Genomic DNA, 19,133 nt, shown 5'->3' with positions numbered 1-19,133 from the left:
CATGTACATTACACATATACAGCTCTACTGTGTACACATACAGCTCAGCTACATGTACATTACACATATACAGCTCTACTGTGTACACATACAGCTCAGCTACATGTACATTACACATATACAGCTCTACTGTGTACACATACAGCTCAGCTACATGTACATTACACATATACAGCTCTACTGTGTACACATACAGCTCAGCTACATGTACATTACACACAGCTCTACTGTGTACACATACAGCTCAGCTACATGTACATTACACATATACAGCTCTACTGTGTGCACATACAGCTCAGCTACATGCACATTACACACAGCTCTACTGTGTACACATACAGCTCAGCTACATGCACATTACACATATACAGCTCTACTGTGTACACATACAGCTCAGCTACATGTACATTACACATATACAGCTCTACTGTGTACACATACAGCTCAGCTACATGTACATTACACATATACAGCTCTACTGTGTACACATACAGCTCAGCTACATGTACATTACACATATACAGCTCTACTGTACACATACAGCTCAGCTACAAGCACATTACACATATACAGCTCTACTGTGTACACATACAGCTCAGCTACATGCACATTACACATATACAGCTCTACTGTGTACACATACAGCTCAGCTACATGTACATTACACATATACAGCTCTACTGTGTACACATACAGCTCAGCTACATGTACATTACACATATACAGCTCTACTGTGTACACATACAGCTCAGCTACATGTACATTACACATATACAGCTCTACTGTGTGCACATACAGCTCAGCTACATGCACATTACACACAGCTCTACTGTGTACACATACAGCTCAGCTACATGCACATTACACATATACAGCTCTACTGTGTACACATACAGCTCAGCTACATGTACATTACACATATACAGCTCTACTGTGTACACATACAGCTCAGCTACATGTACATTACACATATACAGCTCTACTGTGTACACATACAGCTCAGCTACATGTACATTACACATATACAGCTCTACTGTACACATACAGCTCAGCTACAAGCACATTACACATATACAGCTCTACTGTGTACACATACAGCTCAGCTACATGCACATTACACATATACAGCTCTACTGTGTACACATACAGTTCAGCTACATGCACATTACACATATACAGCTCTACTGTGTACACCTACAGCTCAGCTACATGTACATTACACATATCCAGCTCTACTGTGTACACATACAGCTCAGCTACATGTACATTACACATATCCAGCTCTACTGTGTACACATACAGCTCAGCTACATGCACATTACACATATCCAGCTCTACTGTGTACACATACAGCTCAGCTACATGCACATTACACATATCCAGCTCTACTGCGTACACATACACCTCAGCTACATGCACATTACACATATACAGCTCTACTGTGTACACATACAGCTCAGCTACATGTACATTACACATATACAGCTCTACTGTGTACACATACAGCTCAGCTACATGTACATTACACATATACAGCTCTACTGTGTACACATACAGCTCAGCTACATGTACATTACACATATACAGCTCTACTGTGTACACATACAGCTCAGCTACATGTACATTACACATAAACAGCTCTACTGTGTACACATACAGCTCAGCTACATGCACATTACATATACAGCTCTACTGTGTACACATACAGCTCAGCTACATGCACATTACACACAGCTCTACTGTGTACACATACAGCTCAGCTACATGCACATTACACACAGCTCTACTGTGTACACATACAGCTCAGCTACATGCACATTACACACATACAGCTCTACTGTGTACACATACAGCTCAGCTACATGTACATTACACATATACAGCTCTACTGTGTACACATACAGCTCAGCTACATGTACATTACACATATACAGCTCTACTGTGTACACATACAGCTCAGCTACATGTACATTACACATATACAGCTCTACTGTGTACACATACAGCTCAGCTACATGTACATTACACATATACAGCTCTACTGTGTACACATACAGCTCAGCTACATGTACATTACACATATACAGCTCTACTGTGTACACATACAGCTCAGCTACATGTACATTACACACAGCTCTACTGTGTACACATACAGCTCAGCTACATGTACATTACACACAGCTCTACTGTGTACACATACAGCTCAGCTACATGTACATTACACACAGCTCTACTGTGTACACATACAGCTCAGCTACATGTACATTACACACAGCTCTACTGTGTACACATACAGCTCAGCTACATGTACATTACACATATACAGCTCTACTGTGTACACATACAGCTCAGCTACATGTACATTACACATATACAGCTCTACTGTGTACACATAAAGCTCAGCTACATGTACATTACACATATACAGCTCTACTGTGTACACATACAGCTCAGCTACATGTACATTACACATATACAGCTCTACTGTGTACACATACAGCTCAGCTACATGCACAATACACACATACAGCTCTACTGTGTACACATACAGCTCAGCTACATGCACATTACACATATACAGCTCTACTGTGTACACATACAGCTCAGCTACATGCACATTACACATATACAGCTCTACTGTGTACACATACAGCTCAGCTACATGTACATTACACATATACAGCTCTACTGTGTACACATACAGCTCAGCTACATGCACATTACACATATACAGCTCTACTGTGTACACATACAGCTCAGCTACATGCACATTACACATATACAGCTCTACTGTGTACACATACAGCTCAGCTACATGTACATTACACATATACAGCTCTACTGTGTACACATACAGCTCAGCTACATGCACATTACACATATACAGCTCTACTGTGTACACATACAGCTCAGCTACATGTACATTACACATATACAGCTCTACTGTGTACACATACAGCTCAGCTACATGTACATTACACATATACAGCTCTACTGTGTACACATACAGCTCAGCTACATGTACATTACACACATACAGCTCTACTGTGTACACATACAGCTCAGCTACATGCACATTACACATATACAGCTCTACTGTGTACACATACAGCTCAGCTACATGCACATTACACATATACAGCTCTACTGTGTACACATACAGCTCAGCTACATGTACATTACACATATACAGCTCTACTGTGTACACATACAGCTCAGCTACATGTACATTACACACATACAGCTCAGCTACATGTACATTACACATATACAGCTCTACTGTGTACACATACAGCTCAGCTACATGCACATTACACACAGCTCTGCTGCAGACATATATAACACACACATACACAGCTCTGCACCACGCACATCACACACACACACAGCTCTGCTGCATACACATAACTTCAGCTCATCCAGCAGCGATCACAACCAGCACAGCAGAGTCCTGCATACACTGAGCAGATGAGCCTAGAGCAGCAGCCCCTGATCATGTGACTCCTCCTCCTCCATGTGACCGATCACATGACTGTGACATCACCGCAGGTCCCATAGCAAGGAGAAATCCGCGCGCTTCTCCACAGATACAGGTACGTTATATATATACATAGACCAGTGCTCCCTCCAGGTACCTTATTAATTGGTCCATTAGGACTATTGTATGTTGAGAGGATGACGAGGTTTTAACAAATCAATGTGCCTCCAGCTGTTGCGTAACTACAACTCCCAGCATGCCTGTACAGCCTTTGACTGTCCGGGCATGCTGGGAGTTGTTGTTTTGCAACTGCTGGAGGCACACTGGTTGGAAAACATTGATGTTCGGGGAAGTTGGTGTTCACCTTATCCAGGCGACTCGATTCAGGATGTTCCACGTCATGTTCTTAACCCCTTAAGGACCGGGGGGTTTTCCGTTTCTGCACTTTCGTTTTTTGCTCCTTGCCTTAAAAAAATCATAACTCTTTAAATTTTTCACCTAAAAATCCATATTATGGCTTATTTTTTGCGCCACCAATTCTACTTTGTAATGACGTCAGTCATTTTGCTCAAAAATCTACAGCGAAACGGGAAAAAAAATCATTGTGCTACAAAATTGAAAGAAACCCGCCGTTTTGTAACTTTTGGGGGCCTCTGTTTCTACGCAGTGCATATTTTGGTAAAAATGACACCTTATCTTTATTCTGTAGGTCCATACGATTAAAATGATCCCCTACTTATATAGGTTTGATTTTGTCGGACTTCTGGAAAAAATCATAACTACATGCAGGAACATTTATACGTTTAAAATTGTCATCTTCTGACCCCTATAACTTTTTTCTTTTTCCGTGTATGGGGCGGTATGAGGGCTCATTTTTTGCGCTGTGATCTGAAGTTTTTAACGGTACCATTTTTGCATTGATAGGACTTATTGATCTTTTTATTCATTTTTTCATGTTATAAAAGTGACCAAAAATGCACTATTTTGGACTTTGGAATTTTTCTGCGCGCACGCCATTGACCGAGCGGTTTAATTAACGATATATTTTTATAATTCGGACATTTCCGCACGCGGTGATAACATATATGTTTATTTTTATTTACACTGTGTTTTTTTTTTATGGGAAAAGGGGGGGGGGATTCAAACTTTTAATAGGGAAGGGGTTAAATGATCTTTATTCATTTTTTTCTCACTTTTTTTTTACAGTGTTATAGGTCCATAGGGACCTATAACACTGCACACACTGATCTCTTATACTGATCATTGTTATCCCATAGGGACCTATAACACTGCACACACTGATCTCTTATACTGATCATTGTTATCCCATAGGGACCTATAACACTGCACACACTGATCTCTTATACTGATCATTGTTATCCCATAGGGACCTATAACACTGCACACACTGATCTCTTATACTGATCATTGTTATCCCATAGGGACCTATAACACTGCACACACTGATCTCTTATACTGATCATTGTTATCCCATAGGGACCTATAACACTGCACACACTGATCTCTTATACTGATCATTGTTATCCCATAGGGACCTATAACACTGCACACACTGATCTCTTATACTGATCATTGTTATCCCATAGGGACCTATAACACTGCACACACTGATCTCTTATACTGATCATTGTTATCCCATAGGGACCTATAACACTGCACACACTGATCTCTTATACTGATCATTGTTATCCAATAGGGACCTATAACACTGCACACACTGATCTCTTATACTGATCATTGTTATCCCATAGGGACCTATAACACTGCACACATTTATCTCTTATACTGATCATTGTTATCCCATAGGGACCTATAACACTGCACACACTGATCTCTTATACTGATCATTGTTATCCCATAGTGACCTATAACACTGCACACACTGATCATTGTTATCCCATAGGGACCTATAACACTGCACACACTGATCTCTTATACTGATCATTGTTATCCCATAGGGACCTATAACATTGCACACACTGATCTCTTATACTGATCATTGTTATCCCATAGGGACCTATAACACTGCACACACTGATCTCTTATACTGATCATTGTTATCCCATAGGGACCTATAACACTGCACACACTGATCATTGTTATCCCATAGGGATCTATAACACTGCACACACTGATCTCTTATACTGATCATTGTTATCCAATAGGGACCTATAACACTGCACACACTGATCTCTTATACTGATCATTGTTATCCCATAGGGACCTATAACACTGCACACATTTATCTCTTATACTGATCATTGTTATCCCATAGGGACCTATAACACTGCACACACTGATCTCTTATACTGATCATTGTTATCCCATAGTGACCTATAACACTGCACACACTGATCATTGTTATCCCATAGGGACCTATAACACTGCACACACTGATCTCTTATACTGATCATTGTTATCCCATAGGGACCTATAACATTGCACACACTGATCTCTTATACTGATCATTGTTATCCCATAGGGACCTATAACACTGCACACACTGATCTCTTATACTGATCATTGTTATCCCATAGGGACCTATAACACTGCACACACTGATCATTGTTATCCCATAGGGATCTATAACACTGCACACACTGATCTCTTATACTGATCATTTTTATCCCTTAGGGACCTATAACACTGCACACACTGATCATTGTTATCCCATAGGGACCTATAACACTGCACACACTGATCTCTTATACTGATCATTGTTATCCCATAGGGACCTATAACACTGCACACACTGATCTCTTATACTGATCATTGTTATCCCATAGGGACCTATAACACTGCACACACTGATCATTGTTATCCCATAGGGACCTATAACACTGCACACACTGATCTTTCACATTGATCACTGGTTTCTCATAGGAAACCAGTGATCGATGATTCTGCCGCTTGACTGCTCATGTCTGGATCTCAGGCACTGAGCAGTCATTCGGCGATCGGACACCAGGAGGCAGGTAAAAGACCCTCCTGCTGTTCGGGATGCGGCGATTTCACCGCGGCTATCCCGAAGAGCCCACTGAGCTAACTCAGCTTTGAGCACGCGGCTAAAGGGTTAATAGCGCGGGGCACCGCGATCAGTGCCACGCGCTATTAGCGGCGGGTCCCGGCTTCACTATGATGCCGGGCCCGCCGTGATATGATGCAGGGTCACCGTGGGACCCCGCGTTATATCACGAGACTCATACGTCCTTGGTCCTTAAGAGGTTAAAGGGGTACTCCGCTGTTCATTTTGGAACAAAACGCCGGATCCGGGAGCTCGTGACATCACGCCTCGCCCCCTCAATGCAAGTCTATGGAAGGGGGCGTGACAGCCGTCACGCCCCCTCCCATGGACTTGCATTGAGGGGGCGGGGCGTGACTCAATGAGGGGGCGGGGCTATGACGTCTGGAGCTCCCAGCTCCAGCATTTGGAACAGTTTGTTCCAAACGCTGAACGTCTGAGTACCCCTTTAGATTTCAAAAACAAATACACCATTAGTTTGTGCCGCAAAAATTAGGGTTTGTGCCGCTTTGGTTTCCGAGATATTGTGCGCTAGATTCGCTGATACCCCATCCAGGCAAGGAGTAGCGTTGCACCAAAAAATGTAGTCATCAGAGAAATTAATTTAGCATTGAGGGATTAACATAGCATTATATGGTTTATAATTACATACACAGGGTTATTACTTCATACACCGTGACCCGTCAGTAATGAGAAGAGGTTATACCGGAAGAGGCGGTAATGTCTGTAGGTGCATTTCTGCTACCTGAAATGTAACTCCACCCCCAGCAATGTCATAGGGATGTCATAGGGGCATTATAGGGATGTCATAGGAATGTCATAGGGATGTCATAGGGGCATCATAGGGATGTCATAGGGGCATCATAGGGATGTCATAGGGGCATCATAGGGACATCATAGGGATGTCATAGGGGCATCATAGGGATGTCATAGGAATGTCCTAGGGACATCATAGGGACGTCATAGGGACGTCATAGGGATGTCATAGGGACATCATAGGGATGTCATAGGGACGTCATAGGGGCATCATAGGGACGTCATAGGGATGTCATAGGGATGTCATAGGGACGTCATAGGGGCATCATAGGGACGTCATAGGGATGTCATAGGGATGTCATAGGGGCATCATAGGGGCGTCATAGGGACGTCATAGGGGCGTCATAGGGATGTCATAGGGATGTCATAGGGACGTCATAGGGATGTCTTAGGGACATCATAGGGATGTCATAGGGGCATCATAGGGATGTCATAGGAATGTCATAGGGACATCATAGGGATGTCATAGGGACATCATAGGGATGTCATAGGGACGTCATAGGGATGTCATAGGGACATCATAGGGACGTCATAGGGATTTCATAGGGATGTCATATGGACGTCATAGGGATGTCATAGGGGCATCATAGGGATGTCATAGGGAAGTCATAGGGACGTCATAGGGGCGTCATAGGGGCGTCATAGGGACGTCATAGGGACGTCATAGGGGCGTCATAGGGGCGTCATAGGGGCGTCATAGGGGCGTCATAGGGGCGTCATAGGGATGTCATAGGGGCGTCATAGGGATGTCATAGGGGCGTCATAGGGATGTCATAGGAATGTCCTAGGGACATCATAGGGACGTCATAGGGACGTCATAGGGATGTCATAGGGACATCATAGGGATGTCATAGGGACGTCATAGGGGCATCATAGGGACGTCATAGGGATGTCATAGGGATGTCATAGGGACATCATAGGGATGTCATAGGCAGTGCTGTGGAGTCGAGGAGTCAGACGAAATTTTGGGTACCTGGAGTCGGCAAACAATGCGCCGACTCCGACTCCTACTAAATTTTGATTGGAATAAAAAAAAAAAAAGCAAGTTTAAATGTCCCAATTCACTAAAAGTTACAATTAATGACTTCTCTACTGTAAGAATAAAGACCAATGCATGCAGTGCCTCACGTAACCGCAAAACGAACACGTTAAGTGACCGTGAAGAAGCTTTTCATGTGCTTTACTATATGGCACGCAACGCACAATTAGGAGCGGCAATACTTATACTTTCCATAGTGTTGTGTTCTGCCGTTACAGGGAACCATGGGTAACCTAGCCTCTCACTGATAAGGGATTAAGTAAATGTGTTTTTTGCAGGACTAGAGCAACCAATGTGACAACAACCCGCTCTGTCAGCTCAGCCAGCAGCAACCTCCTCCCTCGTTAGGCTGGGACCTAAAATAAAATCGTAGTCGACCACGATTTTAGGTGCGGTGGGAAAACCGCATACGGGGCAAAAATGAGCCGACCGGAGTCAGCGTTTCACTCCAGTCAGCTCATTGAAGTGAATTACATACGGGAGCACAAGTTTTCAGCTCCCACTGTCGTATGCGCTCCCGTATGGGACAAAACGTAGTGTGAACCCAGCCTAACACTGTCATGTGCATTCTTCAGCCTACTGCGCTCCTCTCCGAGTCACAGGCACGATCACCCAGGTCAGGTCCAGCATCCAAAGCCCCCCTCCACCCCGCCGATACGATAATATTTTACATCCTTCACTTCCGAATACCCGAGGAGTGCAGCACCGCTTCATTCCACGCTCTTCTCTGAAGCCTGTGACACTGCGTCGTACTCTACAGTGAGTCAGACTCTACTAGTAGATCACCCAGAGGCAGGCATGGATCCTAGTGAAGGCCTCCGGCTGCCATAGAAACAGACAACCTGCAGATATGTTGTGGAGGTGCTGATCTGGATCGGAAGTGGTCATTTAGGCTTAGTGCAGTGATCGCTATTGCTTACAGGACTTGAGGGGTTAATGGTGGACATTAGCGTGATCCCTGATGTTCATGATTGGCTGTGAGTGTCGGCTTCTGATATCACTCCATGACGTCAGGGTACGACATAGTGTGTTAAGGAAGAGGTGACTATGCCACACGTTTACTTCAATTGTCGGGAAAGGGTTAAAGAAGTACTCCAGGTTTTGAAGATTTTAGTTTTGTGTTTATTTTTTTAAGAAAATGGAATGGTTTTAAGTTTTTTTTATGTGAATTTTTAGTCTTGCAAAGACCCTTCATACTGTCATCTGCTGAGTGCATTAACAGTGAAATCACCCGTAGTGGACACCTCCCAATAGGGGATACTCCCAATAGGGGACAAAACACTCCCAATAGGGGACACTCCCAATAGGGGACAAAACACTCCCAATAGGGGACACTCCCAATAGGGGACAAAACACTCCCAATAGGGGACAAAACACTCCCAATAGGGGACACTCCCAATAGGGGACAAAACACTCCCAATAGGGGACAAAACACTCCCAATAGGGGACACTCCCAATAGGGGACAAAACACTCCCAATAGGGGACACTCCCAATAGGGGACAAAACACTCCCAATAGGGGACACTCCCAATAGGAGACAAAACACTCCCAATAGGGGACACTCCCAATAGGGGACAAAACACTCCCATTAGGGGACACTCCCAATACGGGACAAAACACTCCCATTAGGGGACACTCCCAATACGGGACAAAACACTCCCATTAGGGGACACTCCCAATACGGGACAAAACACTCCCAATAGGGGACAAAACACTCCCAATAGGGGACACTCCCAATAGGGGACAAAACACTCCCAATAGGGGACAAAACACTCCCATTAGGGGACACTCCCAATACGGGACAAAACACTCCCATTAGGGGACACTCCCAATACCGGACAAAACACTCCCATTAGGGGACACTCCCAATAGGGGACAAAACACTCCCAATAGGGGACACTCCCAATAGGGGACACTCCCAATAGCGGACGCGGACACTCCCAATAGGGGACACTCCCAATAGCGGACGCGGACATTCCCATTAGGGGACAAAACGCTCCCATTAGGGGACAAAACACTCCCATTAGGGGACAACCAGGCTTATGTGCCGGTGCAGTGCCATAGATTGTAATTTGCCATAGAATGTGATGGAGTGACTCAGCAGTTTTCCCTGCTCGAGCGCTCCGCCTCCATCACATTCTATAGGCTGACACTCGCACACCACCCCCCAACCATTGGTTACTGCGGGGGCTGGGGGTGTGTGTGCGAGTGTCACGTGACATATTTAGTCATCAGGCATCGCAGCTCACGGCAGTCTCACTTGGGCCATCACAGGGACAGGATCTCTCCCTGTGATAGCCCGAAGCTGCACGGAGCTCTCATGGCCTCTGTGGCCCGATTCCGAGAGCGGTATTGGGCCACAGAAGCTAATACTTTTACTGTTTTATTGTCACCCGCCAGCGCACTCGTTCGCCACCGCTATCAGGATACCTATGCCCGATAGCGGCGTTATCAGCTTGTCACCCGCCAGCGGGATCACTCAACAGCACTATCAGGATCCCTATGCCCGATAGCGCTGACAACCGCTTGCTTCCCCACCCGCTGCTCTACTCCCCGTCCCCTGTTAACTCTCAGGGAACGGGGAACAGAAAGTAGAGCAGCGGGCACCGCTAAAGTAGTACTGCACATGCGCAGCACTACGCAAATGCTAAAGTAGTACTGCGCATGCGCAGCACTAAGCAAATAGCGTAGGTAGGTAGCGTAGCCGTACATTAGTGTAGGTTGTAATTTAGCATAGTTTAGTATTAATAGTGAAAGGGGGTTAGGCACCACAACTCCCAGCATGGGAGTTGTAGTTTAGGACAACAACTCCCAGCATGCCCAGACAGCTAAAGGCTGCCCAGGCATGCTGGGAGTTGTAGTTTAGGACTACAACTCCCAGCATCCCCAGATAGCTAAAGGCTGCCCAGGCATGCTGGGAGTTGTAGTTTAGCTTAGATTAGACAGCAAAGGGACCACAACTCCCAGCATGGCCAGACAGCTGAAGGCTGCCTGGGCATGCTGGGAGTTGTAGTGCAGTGATGGGACCACAAATCCCAGCATGCCCAGACAGCTGAAGGTTGCCCAGGCATGCTGGGAGTTGTAGTTTTACACAGGTAAAAAGTAGTTAGCGTAGTGTTAGCGCGATTTTAGCGTAGTTAGTGTAGCGTCAGCTCAATTTTAGCGTAGCTTTAGTTTAGTGTTAGCGCAGTTTTACAGTTTTTAGTGTAGCATAGTGTTAGCGCAGTTGTAGCGTATTTAGCCTAGTGTTAGCGCACTTGTAGCGTAGCTTAGTGCTAGCGTACTTTTAGGGTATTTAGCGTAGTGTAGTGTTAGTGCACTTTTAGTGTAGTGTATTGTTAGCACAGTTTTAGTATATTTAGTATTTAGCGTAGTGTTAGCGCGCTTGTAGCGTAGCGTATTGTTAGCATACTCTTAGAGTAGTTAGCGTAGTGTAGTGTTAGTCCAGTTCTAGCATAGTTGGCGTAGTTGTACACGGGTGTAGTGTAGCTAACTTAGTTTTACAGGCAGATGAAGTGTAGCTTAAAGAGTTTAGCGTGGGGTGTAGCTTAGCTTAGTCATAAAGTGAAGGGGCTACAACTCCCAGCATGCCCAGAGAGCCAAAGGCCGTCCGGGCAGGATGGAAGTTGTAGTTTTGCAAAAGTAGCAGAGGCAGTTGCGCTCTGCTACATTAAAGTAACAGAGGCCATTAGGCTCTGCTACGTTAACGTAGCAGAGGCGAGTACGTCCTTGTATGTTAAAGTAGCGGAGGCAGTTGCGCTCTGCTACGTTAATGCAGTATACGGCCACCTGTATAGATGGCTGGATACGGTGATCACAAGGCCACTTACCCACCTCCGTTCCTGCTCCGTCACTGGACTATTAGCAATGCAGGAAGATGACGGAGCTCGAACAAGGGTGGTAAGTTAGGCTCTCCAGGTAATAACCCATTTTTTTTTGTGTTTTTCTTCTCGTTTCAGATACGTGAATGCGGAGGACTACATCAGAATCGGTGGACTTCGACGATAACCGGCATTTTTTTTCTTTTCTTTTAATAAAATGGTTAACGAGGGCTGTGGGGGAGTGTTTTTCCTAGAAAATGAAGACTGGGAACCACACACTTTTTTTTTTTTTCTAAAAAAAAAAAAAATGTGTGTGGTTCCCCGTCTTTTCATTTTCGGCCAAATACCAACCAAACAGCAACAGCCTGACATTACCAGGGTGGGCGAGGACCATCGTTACTGGCCCTCCCCAGCCTAAATAACACCAGCCTGTTACCGCCTAGGCCCAAGAGCGCCATATTTGGTGCTCTGGGCCTATTGGTATTGGCTCTTCCCGGTACCCCTGTGGCGTTGGGTACCGGGGTAATAATTGTGGGTTAGCGCTAGCTGTTTTTGGGGCTAATGCTAAGCCCCGACTTAGTAATGGACTCCGTCTACAAGACAGCTTCCACTACTAAGCCTGTAAAGTAATAACAAAGAAAAAAAGCACACACAAGTTAAAACAGATTTATGAGAAAAACACTCCCCCACAGCCCTCGTTAACCATTTTATTAAAAGAAAAGATAAAAATGCAGGTCATCGTCATAGTCCACCGATTCCGATGTTGTCCTCCGCATTCACATATCTGAAACGAGAAGAAAAACACCAAAAAAATGGGTTATTACCTGGAGAGCCTAACTTACCACCCCTGTTCCAGCTCCGTCATCTTCCTGCGTTGCTACAAGTCCAATAACTCAATAACTACAATAAGCCCCATTAACTCAAAAAATACAGTTAGCCCCAATAACTTAAATAATAACGTTAGACCCAATAACTCAAAAAATACCGTTAGCCCCAATAACTTAAATAATAACGTTAGAACCAATAACTCAAAAAATCCCATTAGCCCCAATAACTTAAATAGTACAAATAGCCCTTATAACTCAAATAATAACATTAACCCCAATAACTCTGAAAATCCCATTAGTGAGACTATATGTGTAAAACTTAATGGAAATGTAAAGTGTATGTTCACAAATGCCAGAAGCCTAGCAAATAAAATGGGGGAGCTTGAGGCCTTGATACTGGAGGAACATAATTATATAATTGGGGTCACTGAGACATGGCTGGTGATATAGTTGGGGTCACTGAGACATGGCTGGACTCCTCGCATGACTGGGCTGTCAATCTGCAGGGGTTTACATTGTTTCCCAAGGATAGATTGAACAGAAAAGGTGGTGGAGTCTGTCTGTATGTAAGAAGTGGTATGAAAGTCAGTGTGAACGATGCCATAGTGTGTGATGATTCTGAGGATGTGGAATCACTGTGGGTAGAATTACAAAAGGAGGGAAATACTGAAAAAATAATATTTGGGGTAATCTACAGACCCCCTAATATCACTGAAGAGATAGAAGGTCGGCTGCATAAACAAATAGAGAGGGCCGCCCGGGCAGGTACAGTGGTAATAATGGGAGATTTTAACTATCCAGATATAGATTGGGGTCCGGGGTTGGCTAAAACTACAAAGGGGAGAAAATTCCTAAATTTATTGCAGGATAATTTTATGGGACAGTTTGTGGAGGACCCAACAAGAAGTGATGCCTTGTTGGATCTGATCATTTCCAACAACGCAGATATACTATGGAAGAAGGAGCTGACATTGGCCAGGTCAGTGCTGGTAACACATCATGTACAGGTCAGTGCTGGTAACACATCATATAATGTATTGAACTGGCTTAATGTAGAGATGGTACAAGGTAAGTTAAGTAAAGTAAATGTAAGCAAATCTCCAGGGCCGGATGGACTACACCCAAGAGTTCTTAGAGAGGTAAGTTCAGTAATATCTGTACCCCTGTTCATGATATTTAGAGATTGTCTGGTATTGTGCCAAGGGACTGGCGCAAGCTAATGTGGTACCAATCTTTAAGAAGGGCTCTAGGTCTTCGCCAGGCAATTATAGACCGGTAAGTCTAACGTGCATTGTGGGTAAATAGTTTGAAGGATTTATAAGGGATTACATACAGGAACACATAGGGGATAATAGTATTATAAGTGATAGCCAGCATGGGTTTACTAAGGATAGAAGTTGTCAAACCAATCTAATTTGCTTTTATGAAGATGTGAGTAGAAGCCTTGACAGAGGAATGGCTGTGGATATAGAGGGGGGCTGTGTATATAGAGGGGGGCTGTGTATATAGAGGAATGGCTGTGGATATAGTGTTTCTGGATTTTGCTAAAGCGTTTGATACTGTCCCTCATAGACGTCTGACAGGTAAGTTAAGGTCTTTGGGTTTGGAAATTTTAGTTTGTAACTGGATTGAACACTGGCTCATGGATCGTACCCAGAGAGTGGTGGTCAATGATTCGTACTCTGATTGGTCCCCGGTTATTAGTGGTGTACCCCAAGGTTCAGTACTGGGCCCCCTGTTGTTTAATTTATTTATCAATGATATAGAGGATGGTATTAACAGCTCTGTTTCTATCTTTGCAGATGACACCAAGCTTTGTAGCACAGTACAGTCTATAGAGGATGTGCATAAGTTACAGGATGACTTGGATAGACTAAGTGTCTGGGCATCCACTTGGCAAATGAGGTTCAATGTGGATAAATGTAAAGTTATGCATCTGGGTACTAATAACCTGCATGCGTCGTATGTCTTAGGGGGGATTAAACTGGCAGAGTCACTGGTAGAGAAGGATCTGGGTGTACTTGTAGATCACAGACTACAGAATAGCATGCAATGTCAGGCTGCTGCTTCCAAAGCCAGCAGGATATTGTCATGTATAAAAAGAGGCATGGACTCAAGGGACAGGGACATAATACTCCCCCTTTATAAAGCATTGGTACGGCCTCACCTGGAATATGCTGCTCAGTTTTGGTCGCCTGTACATAAAAGGGACACTGCGGAGTTGGAAAGGGTGCAGAGACGCGCGACTAAACTAATATGGGGCATGGAACATCTTAGCTATGAGGAGCGATTAAAGGAGTTACAATTGTTTAGTCTTGAGAAGAGACGTTTAAGGGGGGATATGATAAACGTATATAAGTATATGATTGGCCCATACAAAAAATATGGAGAAAAACTGTTCCAGGTTAAACCCCCCCAAAGGACGAGGGGGCACTCCCTCCGTCTGGAGAAGAAAAGGTTTAGTCTAAAGGGGCGGCACGCCTTCTTTACCGTGAGGACTGTGAATTTATGGAACGGTCTACCTCAGGAACTGGTCACAGCAGGAACAATTAACAGCTTTAAAACAGGGTTAGATACATTCCAGGAACAAAATAACATTAATGCTTATGCAGAATTATAAAACTACATCCCTTTCCCTTATCCCCTTACACCCTTCCCTTCAATTCCCTGGTTGGACTTGATGGACGTATGTCTTTTTTCAACCATACTAACTATGTAACCCCCTTTCACTATTAATGCTAAACTATGCAAAATTACAACCTACACTGATGTACGGCTACGCTACCTACCTACGCTAATTGCGTAGTGCTGCGCATGCGCAGTACTACTTTAGCATTTGCGTAGTGCTGCGCATGCGCAGTACTACTTTAGCGGCGCCCGCTGCTCTACTTTCTGTTCCACATTCCCTGAGAGTTAACAGGGGACGGGGAGTAGAGCAGCGGGCGGGGAGGCAAGCGGTTGACTGCGCTATCGGGCATAGGGATCCTGATAGCGGTGGCGAACAAGTGCGCTGGCGGGTGACAATAAAACAGTAAAAGTATTAGCTTCTGTGGCCCAATACCGCTCTCGGAATTGGGCCACAAAGGCCATGAGAGCTCCGTGCAGCTTCGGGCTATCACAGGGAGAGATCCTCTCCCTGTGATAGCCCAAGTGAGACTGCCGTGAGCTGCGATGCGTGAGTATTACATATGTCACGTGACACTCGCACCCCCCCAGCCCCCGCAGTAACCAATGGTTGGGGGGGTGGTGTGCGAGTGTCAGCCTATAGAATGTGATGGAGGCGGAGCGCTCGAGCAGGGAAAACTGCTGAGTCACTCCATCACAATCTATTGCAAATCACAATCTACGGCACTGCACCGTCCCTACCTTGTACACAGGGCCGCCATGAGGGGGTACAGCCAATACCCCAGTAAGGGGCCCAGGCCCCCGCTGCACCCCCTGCACAAGCCCGAGCACAGAAGCAGAAGACCGATGTTTAAACAGTGATCTCCTGCATCTATACGTCCGCCGGCCTTATCACTCACCCCCCTCCTTCCCTAATCCCCCCCCCCCCCCCGAGCCACTTTATTCCCCCTGTGCCAAATCCCCCCCCCCTTTATTACACCCTGTGCCATATCATTTCCTCTTGATCCCCCTGTGCTATTTAATTCCCCCTATATTGCCCTCTGTGCAAATTCATCACTTCCTCTTTACCACCCCCTGTGCCATTTCATTCCCCTCTATTCCCCTTTGCCCCTTCTTAAAGAGGGGGGTGATGTGTTTACACAGAGGGTAATAAAGGGGGAATGAAATGTCACAGGGGGATCAAGGGCAAATGATGTGGCACAGGGGGTAAGGGGGGATAATTTGGCACAACGCAGGGGGGGAGTAAGATGGCACAGGGTATAAAAGGGGGGGGATGAAATGATACACGGGGGTAATAAGGGGTGATTAAACGACACTGGGAGATTATACTGTAATATTCCTTATATTGTGTTTTATAAGTAATTACACTCTGCAGTGAGTACAGGACAGTATTCCATCATTTAGGAAGGTTTTTAGCCCCAATCTATTCGGCCATATCTTTGGCAGGTCTAGGATCCTTCGCTAGGCCCCAGGTTGCCCTAGTAACCCATTGGCTCCATGTGACCATTATCTTGTTCCTTTCAGCGGGATGTTGTCTGTACATTACAGCCGCCATTATCTCCTGATATCATGGACACCTCTCCTGCCACATAACTGTATGTCCTCATGTGGGAAGATAGTCCGAACTACAGCGTATAGTTACATCATGGTGCGGGAAGGGGTTAAAATCTTCACTATGATCTATCTGATCCCAACCTGACTGTCCCTTATATCCTGCCCCTCCCCCTTTTACCTGCCCCCCCATACCGGCCTTCACTGTTTACCCAAAAACTCCTCCCCCTCTACAGATGAGACCCCTCCCCCACCAAACACCTCCCTGTTTGGAGATACTGACCATGTGGTGTCCGCCATCTTATCTCTCCTCTGACCTGAGTCCTAAGGTCGGGTTTATATGGGATTTTACACTGGATCCTCTTCTTCCCTTCAGGTTCCTCCAACCCAGGATCCTCTGCTGATATCTTCTATATAAGAGAAGTCTCCTGATCAACCATGGAGAGAGACAGGAACAAGATGGCCGACAGGATAATAGACCTCACCCTAGAAATACTCTTCCGGATTACTGGAGAGGTGAGGGATTCTGGGAGTGATGTCACATGACCTCATTCTTATCTCTGTAATAACAGATGGATATGACTGGAGAGGTGAGGGATTTTGGGAGTGATGTCACATGACCTCATTCTTATCTATGTAATAACAGATGGATATGACTGGAGAGGGGAGGGATTCTGGGAGTGATGTCACATGACCTCATTCTTATCTATGTAATAACAGATGGATATGACTGGAGAGGTGAGGGATTCTGGGAGTGATGTCACATGACCTCATTCTTATCTCTGTAATAACAGATGGATATGACTGGAGAGGTGAGGGATTCTGGGAGTGATGTCACATGACCTCATTCTTATCTATGTAATAACAGATGGATATGACTGGAGAGGTGAGGGATTCTGGGAGTGATGTCACATGACCTGATTATTATACAGTATATGTAATTACAGATGGATATGACTGGAGAGTAGAGATGAACGAACTTACAGTAATTCGATTCATCACAAACTTCTCCTCTCGGCGGTTGCTGTCTTTATCCTGCATAAATGAGTTCAGCTTTCAGGTGCTCCGGTGGGCTGGAAAAGGTGGATACAGTCCTAGGAGTCCTAGAAGTTTGTGACGAATCGAATTACTGGAAGTTCGCTCATCTCTACTGGAGAGGTGAAGGATTCTGGGAATGTATGTAGTGATATTAATGTGTCTCTCATTAAACAGGATTACATAGTAGTGAAGAAGTCCACTAGTGGGCGCTGTTGGACTTCTGTGTCTGAAGGATGGGAAAAAACGTTGAGCCCAATCCCGGGGCCCCCACCTCACTCTCTGATACATGAGGAAATGAATGAACAGAAGATTCTAGATCTGATCAACAAGATGATGGAGCTGCTGACTGGAGAGGTGACCCTGCTGGGACATTATATAGTAATGGAGAGGTCTGACGATGACTGGAGAGGTGACACTGCTGGGAATGCTGGGACATTATACAGTAATGGAGGGGTCTGGTGATGACTGGAGAGGTGACACTGCTGGGACATTATACAGTAATGGAGGGGTCTGGTGATGACTGGAGAGGTGACACTGCTGGGAATGCTGGGACATTATACAGTAATGGAGGGGTCTGGTGATGACTGGAGAGGTGACACTGCTGGGAATGCTGGGACATTATACAGTAATGGAGGGGTCTGGTGATGACTGGAGAGGTGACACTGCTGGGAATGCTGGGACATTATACAGTAATGGAGGGGTCTGGTGATGACTGGAGAGGTGACACTGCTGGGACATTATACAGTAATGGAGGGGTCTGGTGATGACTGGAGAGGTGACACTGCTGGGAATGCTGGGACATTATACAGTAATGGAGGCGTCTGGTGATGACTGGAGAGGTGACACTGCTGGGAATGCTGGGACATTATACAGTAATGGAGGGGTCTGGTGATGA

The 19,133-nt window shown here is 45.2% G+C and overlaps 1 protein-coding gene across 2 annotated transcripts in view; it reads left to right on the top strand.

Annotated features, from left to right (window-relative positions):
* Positions 1–3,505: 3,505 nt before the first annotated feature.
* LOC130297013 (oocyte zinc finger protein XlCOF7.1-like) overlaps positions 3,506–19,133 on the top strand; it is a 32,873-nt gene continuing 17,245 nt past the window's right edge. The window contains exons 1-3 of one of the 2 annotated variants that reach the window (XM_056549163.1): positions 3,506–3,593; positions 17,577–17,716; positions 18,413–18,592. In XM_056549163.1, the coding sequence (XP_056405138.1) occupies positions 17,639–17,716; positions 18,413–18,592 (258 nt within the window). In that variant the 5' untranslated portion in view covers positions 3,506–3,593; positions 17,577–17,638. Of the gene's footprint in view, positions 3,594–3,615; positions 3,632–17,576; positions 17,717–18,412; positions 18,593–19,133 lie in introns of those variants that run through there. The other variant, XM_056549168.1, reaches the window with a different exon arrangement.

This window comes from Hyla sarda, chromosome 1, assembly GCF_029499605.1.
Source record: "Hyla sarda isolate aHylSar1 chromosome 1, aHylSar1.hap1, whole genome shotgun sequence".
Lineage (NCBI taxonomy): Eukaryota > Metazoa > Chordata > Amphibia > Anura > Hylidae > Hyla > Hyla sarda.
Note: the sequence above shows the minus strand (reverse complement) of the source record. Positions and strands in the feature narration are given on the sequence as shown.